This window comes from Myotis brandtii, unplaced genomic scaffold (assembly GCF_000412655.1).
Source record: "Myotis brandtii unplaced genomic scaffold, ASM41265v1 scaffold463, whole genome shotgun sequence".
Lineage (NCBI taxonomy): Eukaryota > Metazoa > Chordata > Mammalia > Chiroptera > Vespertilionidae > Myotis > Myotis brandtii.
The window spans coordinates 579,157-590,069 of NW_005367694.1; the positions used below are offsets into that span (position 1 = coordinate 579,157).

Here is a 10,913-nt window from a genome sequence, read left to right on the forward strand (position 1 = left end):
GAGGAATAGAATGGGCTTTTCTCATCACAGCCTCACCCTCAAGCCTCATCACTGATTGGATGGGCAGAAAACACGATCTTCTGCATATTTTCGTTCCTTTGTTTTGAGTGATGTTGAGCATAGTTTCACATTTATTGGCTATTTGATTTCTTATTTTATATTAAAACATCCCTCTCCCTCCTCCTTTTCTTCTCTCTCATTATCTGATTGCCTCTTCTATTTCCTTTTTATTTTCCCTCTCTTCTCTTAATTCTCCAGAATAAGAAAAAATGACATTGCTTAAAAATGTCTTACAGCTTTATATTCCCTGTCCTTCCTTTACAAATTGGGCAAATTTAAACTGTTCCTCAGTCACAGCAAGTTCCCCTTAAATAAATAATGTTATCGTATTAGTTTTTGCTTCTCTGTGACCCTTGCTTATCGGTTTATTTGTTTTTCCTTTACTCTGCGGATAAGTGGCACTTGAATTTTAAAAGTCATTACTTTGGATAGTTTTAATCACAAGATATGCCATGGAAATCATTTGGTGGAGGAGATACTAAATTTGTCACAAAATGCCAACATCTGCTTACCTTTTTGCCTCTTTCTTGATTTTGGCAGATTATCACCCAGAGGAATTCTAATTATGTAGGAGTCCTCATTGGTGACGTTCCAGGTGACTTGGGATTTGTCACCCTGGTCACCTGTGAGCATCTCTGCCCCATGTTGCCACTTTCAGGAAAGGTGAGAACGAATCGTTTTGTTTTTCTTTTCTATTATACTGTGGTAGGTGGTTTTGATTTAAAGGAGTAAATCAGGCCCTAATCTCTTCCCTCATCTCCCCTCCAAATGCTTCTCTTTCTGAGAAATGGGGAAAGTAGGCATCGAGCAGTGTCACCAGCTGGTGGGCCACCTGCGTCAGGCCTCACTGATCCCATCTCACTCAGCCATCGAAAGGAAGGAATGAAGCACCACACCTGCTACCATGTGGGTGGCCCTTGAGACCACGATGCTGAGCGAGAGACGCCAGACACAGAGGGCCATGTAGTGTGTGATTCCGTGGACAGGACGCAGCAGGTGCCCAGAGACAGAAAGCCGATCAGTGGTCTTAGAGCCCAAGGGGTGGGGAGTGGGGGGTGACTGCTAACGGGTGCTGGTTTCTTTTCGGGGTGATGAAAATGTCCCAGAGTTAGTGATGACGGTTGCACAACTTGGTGACTATACTAAAAAAGACGTCGAGCCCAACCGGCATGGCTCAGTGGTTGAGGGTCGACCTATGAACCAGGAGGTCCCTGGTTCAATTCCTGGTCAGGGCACATGCCCGGGTTGCAGGCTCGATCCCCAGTAGGGGGCATGCAGGAGGCAGCCGATCAATGATTCTCTCTCATCATTGATGTTTCTGTCTCTCTCTCCTTCTCCCTTCCTCTCTGATATCAATAAAACTATTTTTTAAAAGACATCGAATTGGACACTCTAAATGGGGGAGCTTTGAGACATGTACATTATGTGTCAAAAAAGCTGTTAAAATACTGATTCCAGGGCCAGCCCCAACCAGCCCAGACCCGTTCAGTGTGAAAGCCAGGAATCAGCGCATCACTCAGACGCCCCAGCAGGACCAGCGACACAATGTGTGGGTCTCGTACAAAATGAAAGTGTCGGCCCCTTGTTCAAGAATCATCAAGAATGTCAAGACCGTGACAACAGAGCATCCACACCAGCGTGGGGCCTTCTGAGGGGGGCCAGACTGGTGTTTGGGATGCCCGATGCTGTCCCCAAAGGAAGGAAGGGGATTGGTTAGCAGATAAACCTCCTCATCAGAGAAGCTGTAGGTGGATTTGCTGGAAATACAAGAGGAGAAATTAAAGCTTCAAAAGGCTTCCTCTCCCTGCAGAGCTCCGAGGTGGTTTTAGTCAGAACCGTGGCGCAGTCCCCCAGCAGGCACTGAGTCATCTGCAGAACCGTGGACTTTCAGGCAGGCTGCTGCAGATCAGCAGGGGATCCCGGCCAGATCAGCAAGGGATCCAGGCCACTGTCAGCTGTGCAGCTGGGACCACTCTGACTGATTGGGGCAGAGCCCATGTCTATGAAAGGATGCGAGGGGCCCGGTCCTGGCAGGGTGGGGGGTTGGCAGCCATGAAGAGCTCGGCCCCTGCTGCCCCCAGGGGCAATGGCCGTCTCTCCCTGCAACACTGAACTTGCTGAGCTTGCTGCTCTGTGTCACCAGCCCCTAAGCCACAGTCTGATGGTATTGCCAGAGGGACTGGAGATTGAGTTAATAATAAATCATGCCTGAGGGATGTAACCTCCATAAAAAAACCTCTGAATTATGGGGGTTGGTGACTGCATCCACGTGCCAGGAGCGGGGTGCAATCAGCTCCCCGGGGCAGAAGCGTGGTGCTCAGGCCCCTTCCAGACCTCACCCTGTGCACATCATCCGGCTGTGCATCTGTCTGAATCGTCATCACATCCTTTGTAACAAACCATGGGCATGAGTAGATGGTTCCCTGACTCCTGTGAGCCGTTCTAGCAAGAGTGGGTGACCTGGGGACCTATGGTGTCTGAAGTTGGGGGGGGCAGTCTTGTGGGGCCGAGACCTCATCCTGGGGAGTCTGCACTAACTCAGCAGCCATGGTGAATCAATGTGTAACGCCTGGTTGGTGTCCGCAGCGAGCTGGAGACTGGCTCAGGGTGGCAGCCCCACACCTGTCCTGTGAGTGGAGAAGCGTTTTCCTTCACAGGCCCACGTCCTTGCTATAATGAAGGCAGCATCTCTCGCCTTTTCGACTTCCGTAGCAGGAGGCTGGCTCTGCTCTCTACCAAAGCTAAGTCTCAAACCATTAACCCTTCATTCTCATACAAAGACAAAGGTTTCCGTCACCTCATCGAGGAAGGGATCAATCGATTCAAAGGACTGTACAAGGAACTAACATCTCTCTCATCTGTCTCTCCGTCACCTTGAAGAAATGGATGCTGGGATAAAATGCTCAGGTCGCTGTTCCACTGGTTGATGTTCTACAGTCAGGAAACCATCACCTCTGGGTTATCTTCTCCACTTGGTAGAAATCATTTGCATCTCATTGATTGTCTACAAGTCCACAGACTCTGGTACCTAATCGATAATAAATCATGCCAAGGCCCTGACCAGGTAGGTTAGTTGGTTAGAGCATCATCCTGATTTGCCAAAGTTGTAGATTTGATCCCCAGTCAGGGCACATATAAGAAGCAACCAACGAATGCTTCAGTCAAAAAGAATGATAGCTGTCCGCCACAGTGGGTGTTTGTGGAAGGACTGACCAAAACATTGTCATTGGAGGTTAGGCTATTTGGGAGCTTAAAAGCCTGGTATGGAACTTGGAGTAGAGAAGTCTGAGGCTGAACTGCCTATCTCAGAGTGCTAACCTCATCCCCTTATATGAAGACTTGGGCAAGTCCTACTATCTGTTTGGGCCTCAGTTTCCCTCAAAAAAAGACAAAGATGAAAGTGCTGCCCTGACTGGTTTGGCTCAGTGGATAGAGCGTCGGCCTGTGGACTAAAAGGTCCCAGGTTCGATTCTGGTCAAGGGCATGTACCTTGGTTGCGGGCACATCCCCAGGAGGAGGTGTGCAGGAGGCAGCTGATCGATGTTTCTCTCTCATCGATGTTTCTAACTCTCTATCCCTCTCCCTTCCTCTCTGTAAAAAATCAATAAAATATATTTTAAAAAAAAGAAAGTGCTGATGGACTCAAGGCCAGCGATTCTCAGGCTCGCATGTGTATGTGAATCACCTGGAGGTTTCACTAAAGAACAGATTGCTGGCTGCACCCCAAACTGTCTGACTCAGTAGGTCTGGGGTGGGGCCCACGGATTTGCATTTCTAACACGTTGCCAGGCAACGCTGCTGCTGTTAGCCCAGAGATTTGAGAACCATTAGTCCAGATGCCTTCTAAGGAACGGTTAAGAGCTTTGGGCTCAACATTCAATCAAATGATCACAGCGCTAGCGCTGGCCCTGGCTGTGAAGAAGTCACTGATGGAAGGAAGGAACAGGCCTTGACAGGAGCAGAGGGTTGGGAAGGCAGTGGGAACCATGCTTAGACACCCCAGTGCTCGCTCTGTGCCAGCCATGGCACTAAGTGCCCCTAAGGCCCAGTCTCCCAGGGAAGGACGGAGGGTGGGCAGAGTGCCGAAGAGAGCTTGAATCCGGGGCCCCCCCCACTTAGCAGCCTTGTGGCCTCAAGCAAGTAACTAAATGACTTTTGACTTTGGTTTCTCCACCTATAAAAAGAGAATAATAATGATACTTACATGACCTGGCATAAAGAAAATGCCCAATAAATGGTCGTTGCTAAACTTATTGTAATTTGCTACTGAGCCTGTTCAGTGGGCCAAAATGGTAGAAGTAGTATCTATTTCTACAGCATGTCCCATGCTCCCTCAGCCACACACCACCCGGCCTGGACTCCCCCTTCACAACATGCAAAACAGAGTTATGAGAAAAATTCAAAATAATTTATTAAATAGGTGCCAAGGGCTCCTCCAAGGAGCATTAACAACTCTCAATACAATAAATATCAATAAGTTAACACAGGTGCCAGCTCCTGCCCTCGCAAGGGTACATATAGGAGAGTAATAAATAAAACTTAAGTCTGCAGAAAAAAACATTCTATAAATACCCAGACAGTTCGAAATCTGCTTCAAGTTCATTCACACGTTTATATCTCAGTTCCCCCAGGACTGGTCAGCTGGGGGTTCACTGAGGTCATTCATTGGAATAATTTACTTATAACTCATGGTAAGGTTCGCACACTTAGCAGTCACTCATCTTTTTTGAAGGCTTCTCACATTTTCACCATTTCAAGAGGAGTAGGCTCCACTGGATGGCCGTCGACGACCTGTTTCAGTGACTACAATGATTTCACGCACGTAGAAAACTCCTGTAAAATAGCCAAGGTGAGCCTTTTACATTCATAGCTGTTGTTGGGCATCGAAACTTTAGTTTCTGGTCCAGGTGGAAATAGGGGTTTTTCGAGCTGTTGTATGATGTCATTGATGTTCATTTTGTCATCGCATAGACATGGATGACGTTCGATGGCCCTGAAATAAGGCAGGACGGCTGAGCTGTTGATGTAGTGTGGTGGTCGGCAGTCGGAGGCGAAAGGCCGCAGCAGGTGAGGCGTGGACGTCGGCAGGCCCGTCTCATTCTAACAAGGGGGAGCAAAGATGAGCATTAGGTTTGCTAGAAATCCCAAGAGGTAATTTCTGGATGCTTCCTCTGTGGCTGGTATGGGCGAGGGCCCCCCACCATCACCCCCAACATCTCCTCTCATCGGTGCCACAACCCCGGGAGGCTGTGGCCATCACTGTCCCAGAAGAAACTAAAGCTCGTCTGGTTGGTGGAGCTGGCCCAAGATCAAGTGGCAGACCCAGATTCCCACCCGCGCCAGGCAGCCCGGCTCCATCTGGCCCCCTCTCCCCATCTGGCTGAGGCCCCCACAGCCTTCTGGAATCTCCTCTCGGCTGCTCTGGGGCTCGGAGGGATGGGTGTCCATGTGGCTGCTTGCTCTTGGCAGCTCGTGTTACAGCCGATACAGCCCCTGCTTCTAGAGGAGGCTACACTTGGCAGAAAGGCCTCTGAGACGCCAGGGAGAGATTTTCCAAACACAGCCAGGCTCACAGACCACACTCTCCCCGCTCCTCGGCCTAAGGACTAAGCATCTGGGTTGCACTTGAGCTAAGAGCACCCATCAGCCTGAACTGCCCATCGCCTCGCCGATAGCCTCTGCCCCGGGGTCTAGACGAGCCAAGGCTGCGGTTTGAGTGCCAGGGTGGAAGGAAGGGGCAAGGCCAGTGTCACCAACTGTTTCCATGTTTGGGTTTTTGCTTGTTTGTTTAATCAAAGCTGCCCAAGAGGTTCTGTCTTGATCGCAACCCTGAGAAAATGAGTTGCCATTTTTCAGCTTCATATGTTCCTCCCGAAGGGGTTGGCTCAGCAGAGCCTCCGCTAGAGGCAGACTGGGTCCTGATCAGACAATGAAGGTCAGACAGGCGGACACCTAACGTGTTAACTGCCCTGCTCTGCGGGAAGAGAGCTCCCGGGGACCCACAGGCGCGTTCACTGTCCTCCATTCACAGGGACATTGTCACAGCTTAGCTTGGTGGTCACCAGCTCCTGAACCGGTAGACAAGATGGGCCACATCAAAGGATATGCTGCAGGCAGGAAGCTTCATTTTACAATATTGTGAACCAAACATGGTAGGAGGGACCAAGCCTACTAAGCAGATCCTGTAGTGTGGGGTGTGCAGGAGGCAGCCGATCGATGATTCTCTCCAAAAATTGTTGGGTTGGGGGCTGTCTAAGCTCATCTCTGCCTCTGACCCACACCCGCATAAAAATCCCACCGTAACCTGTCTCATTGTACCCATCCTTTCCCACATAGCCACAGCCCTGGCTTCAGGTCTGCAAAGAGCCCCTTCTTCTGGGCGCAAGGAAAGGTGTTTTAAAGAAATGGCTTAGAAAAGAAATCTGGAGGGCACTTACGCAGTTTTCCAAAAGTCTCTCAGATGAAGCCTTTAGTTCTATGATGATTTTCTTTAGGTCACTTCCACCAGGGATGGGAGCCGTGTGGACGGACAGCAAGGTTCCCATACAGCAGAGCAGAAGCAGGGCACCCCTGGTGGGTCCTGAGGAGAGAATGCTGCCATGAAGCCCCCAGCCAGGCGCCCCCTGCCCACCCAGCCACCACGGGGTAAGCCCCTCCGGAGTCTTTCAGTCCATCTCATGGTACCTGTGTGGGAGGCCATGGTGAGAGGGAGCGGAGCCTGCTTCAGCAACAGCTGCTTGAGCCAGATGTGTTCGCCATGGCCTCCAGGTGATATATAAAGGGCCCGCCGTGAGGAAGGACAATCGATGTTCCGCCCATGGCAAGATTATTGCTCAGCTTTTCTCCAGAAAACACTTTCAAAATTTTGCCGCCCAAGGCTGAGTGAAAGCAGGGCTGGAAGGAAATGCTGAGGTTACCCTCAAGGTGGGCAGATGCCTGACTCAGTGCAGGCACACACAGGAAGGCACACGCATCTTTGCCACGTCTTCTTGGAAAGAGCCGGTAAATCTGACCAGAAGAAATTTTGAAGCCCAGGGTTGACAGGCACAACCACCAAGAAATATGATGTTGCAGGAGATGCTGGTCAGTGCCCCACAGGGAATTTCTGGGGAGGGTCACAGCTGAGCGCGTGTGGGTGGAGAGGGAACGTGCTTGCAAAGTGCGTTATCTTGGTAGATTTCTGAAGCATGCCCCTGCCAGCGTGCAGGTACAGCCCTGATAACCGCTGTGACTGTGGCATGTCAAAGACCGTATCTCACCTCTGCATGGTCTTGAACATCATTGGACTTTGCAAGTGCAGGACCAGGAACCAGAATCCGTGCTCGGGAGTCATTTGTTGAAATCACTTATGCGTAGTTTGAGTGCCACCTTCGACCAGGCGCTCTTCTAGCAAAGAAGTTCAACAAGGTCCCTGCCCTCGCAGAGCTGGCATTCTCCTGGGCAAGGGGCACAATGTTAATAAACAAGAAAACATCAGGTCATAAGAACTATAAAAATCAAGGTGTTGGGATAGAGAATGGCAGGTGACCAGGAAAAGTCTCTCTGAGCCGAAACCTGAAAGATGAGAAGGACCTGTTGTGGGAAGACCTGAGGAAGCAGTGCTGGCAGAGGGAACCCTCGCATGCAAGTCCTCAGGCAGAAATGAGCTTGCTGTGACTAAGGAGAGGAAGCAGCTCGTGGCAGCTGGGACAAAGTGAGAGAAGAGGAGGGTGGTGGGAAGGGGGGCAGAGGGCAAGTCACAAGGGTCTTATGAGGATAAAGAAGTTGGGCTTCATTCCAGGTGTGATGCACCACTGAATGGCTGTAGGTAGGGAAATTCAGGGTCTGGCTTACTTTAAGAAAAAAGATAGGCTGCTGGGTGGAGAATGGATTTTTGGGAATCCAATGTGGAAGCAGAGAGACCAATTAGGAGGGTCAGCAGCCGTGCAGGTGAGAGATGAGGGCGGCTTGGACCAGGATAGAGTGGATGGAGATGGAGTCTACAGAACCAGCCAATGGAATAATGTGGAGAGGAATCAAAGACAGGAATCAAGGATGACTCTGTGAATTTTGATAAAGCAATCAGGTGGTTGATGTGCAGTGAGGGAAAAGAAGACTAGAGACGGGAAACCAAGAGTTCTATTTGGAATGAGTCAAGTTTGAGATGCGCAATGAGAATCTATTCAATGTCTAGTCAGCGGTTGGATTGGAGTCAAGAGCGCAGAACTGAGGTCAGGCCAGGGCAGTCCATAGAACTGAAGATGCACAACGAAGAGACAGCTACAAACCCCCTTTCACCTTAACCCCAAGTCTCCTTCCAACTGCGACTGGTCTCTTTCCTCTCCTTATCCAAGCTTCTTGACAGAGCAATCTATGCTCACTTTTACCTCACTTCACAAACTGTCACAATATGGTTTTCACCCCAAGAATTTCTTTAAAATCCTCTAGCAAAGTCCATGGTAAGCAGAATTTTTCCCCCGTGACTTTTACCCTCTGGTATTTACTCTCATAATTATGTTACATTACATGGCAGAAAGACTTTGCAGATGTAATTACAGTTACTAATCAGTTGATCTTAAGCTAGATGATTACCAAGTGGATCCAATGTAGTCACAGGAGCCCTTAAAAACAAAGAGGAAGTCAGAAGAGAAAGTCGGAGAGACTCAAAGCATGAGAAAGATTCAACTGTCATTGCTGGCTTGAAAATGGAGGGAGCCAAGTGGAAAGCATGAGAAGAAAATGAATTTGGCCAATGACTAGTGAGTGTGGAAGATGACCCTGGGCTGTAGCTGAGAACCACAGCCTCAGTTGATAACTTCAATTTAGCCTAATAAGATGCTGAGCAGGGAACCCAGTTACAGCATCTGGACTTCTGACCCACAGAAACTGTGAGGCAGTAACTTTGTGGTTTTAAGCTGCTAAGTGTACCACATTTTCTACAGCAGCAACAAAGAGCCAATAGTTGCCCTGGCTGGTATGGTTCAGTTGGTTGAGCATCATTCCATGCAGTGAAAGGTTGCAGGTTTGATTCCTGATCAGGGCACATGCCTGGGTTGCCTGCTTGATCCTAGGTGGAGGGCGTTGCAGGAGGCAGCCGATCAATATTTTGCTCACATCAATGTTTCTCTTTCTCTCTTTCTCTCTCTCTCTCTCTCAAAATCTTTTTTAAATGCCCGGCTGGCATGGCTCAGTGGTTGAGTATTGATCTGTGAACCAGGTGGTCACGGTTTGATGCAAGGTTGTGGGCTGGATCCCCAGTGTGGGGCGTGCAGGAGGCAGCCAATCAATGATTCCCTCCCATCATTGAGGTTTCTATCTCTGTCTCCCTTCCTCTCTGAAGTCAATAAAAATATATTTTTAAATCTTAAGAAAAAACACACAAGTGTAAGCCTATAAGATATAAGTCAGGTGTGGAGCCCAGGGGTGCACCTCCATCAGCAGAACAGGGAGAGGAAGGTGACTTGGCCCTGAATACGGAGAAGGTGCTCTAGAGAGAAAGAGACGTAGAGAAGCATGTTGTCATGGAACAACATGAAAGCGGTTTTCAAGAAGGAGGAAGTGATCAGCCCCAGCAAAAACTACGGAGAGGTTCGTTAAGATAAAGGCTGAGGAGCGTCTCGACGCAGGGGAACATGAGGTCACTGGGAAGTTTGAACACACTGTTGGGGGTGGAAGCCATATGGTGGTGGTTTGAGAAGTGAGAAAAAAGTGAAACTACCCAGTTGCTTCATCAAAATCCTGGGAGTTAATCTTGATTCCTCTCTTTGATTAGTTTGTATTGCAACAGACTCATGGGTATTTATTTTCCTAGTTTGGGAGAATTTCTCTAATAATAGTAAAGGTGTCCTCCTACAGGAAAGTAGCCACCACAGCAGGTGTTTTGGGAAGGATCACAGTCAGGAAATTGGACTTTCTCAACATTAAACATTTTTTGCTCTTTCTAGAGACACCGCTGAGAGAAAGAAAAGACTGGCCTAGAAGAGGAGAAAGTACTTACCAATCACAAATCCATACCATAGGACTCATCAATTGCATTCCTAGAGGAATTCCTTCCACGAAAACCTGTACATGAGTGTTCAGAGCGGCATTCCTCGTCAGAGCCAGTGAGAACAACTCAAAGGCCTATCAGTTGATGATGGATAAACAGAACGCGTTCTGCCCCTATCGTGGCACAGTGTCCCACTATGTGAGCGGTTAGAAGAAGTAAATCCACGGGGACAGAAAGCATATTGTGGTTGCCGGGGGCTGGGTAGATGGGAATGGAGGGAAATGTTGAAAGTTAGATTAGAATGATAGTTGCACTGTGAATACACTAACACCCACAGAATTGCACACTTTAAAGCAGCCCGTTCTAGGGATGTCCATTATATCTCCATAAACGATGTTGCGTTTCCATATTATAGGAACCAGAGTCATGGGTTCCCATGGATTTCACCAAGCAGTGCCAGGAGCCCCTCCTGTGTGACCGGCAGTGGGCTCCATGCTCTGAGGATGGAGAGGTAAGTGGGATTGGGTCAGTCTCAAATGGGGTCTGTGATTAAAACTCCCTGAGTCAGGAGTTAAGGAGAGTCACATTGGAATCCCCTGATGACAATCTTGAGCTTGACCTTGGGCTAATGTCTCCTTTCCAGATCTGTCAAGTGGGGGTAATAATGAGCATTTTTCTCTGGAGGAGAATCCGTAGCGTAAGGGAATCGCAGGGCACGTGCTGGGAGCCGCAGCAGTTACTGCCCCAGGGGCGGGGGGACCTGTACTGTTTTCCTTGGTTTACAGCCGTGAGCACAGGCGAGGTCAGGAGGGAAAACCCAGTTCTCCTGGGGCTGAGCCAGGGTCTCCCGGGGCGAGTCCTGGGATCCCAGAGCGCCTGCGCCGCC

At 49.2% G+C, this 10,913-nt stretch overlaps 1 protein-coding gene and 1 long non-coding RNA gene across 3 annotated transcripts in view; both read left to right on the forward strand.

The window, feature by feature from the left end:
• LOC102256829 overlaps positions 1 to 1,256 on the forward strand; it is a 7,852-nt gene extending 6,596 nt beyond the window's left edge. For both annotated transcript variants that reach the window (XR_001363902.1, XR_001363903.1), the window contains exon 3: positions 601 to 1,256. This is a non-coding gene — a long non-coding RNA (uncharacterized LOC102256829). The remainder of the gene's footprint in view (positions 1 to 600) is intronic.
• A 3,586-nt stretch (positions 1,257 to 4,842) lies between these two features.
• Positions 4,843 to 10,913, forward strand: part of LRRC43 (leucine rich repeat containing 43) — an 18,130-nt gene continuing 12,059 nt past the window's right edge. The window contains exons 1-5 of the mRNA XM_014547017.1: positions 4,843 to 4,909; positions 5,032 to 5,127; positions 6,555 to 6,705; positions 9,984 to 10,225; positions 10,443 to 10,538. Coding sequence (XP_014402503.1) covers positions 10,172 to 10,225; positions 10,443 to 10,538 — 150 coding nt within the window. The 5' untranslated portion in view covers positions 4,843 to 4,909; positions 5,032 to 5,127; positions 6,555 to 6,705; positions 9,984 to 10,171. The remainder of the gene's footprint in view (positions 4,910 to 5,031; positions 5,128 to 6,554; positions 6,706 to 9,983; positions 10,226 to 10,442; positions 10,539 to 10,913) is intronic.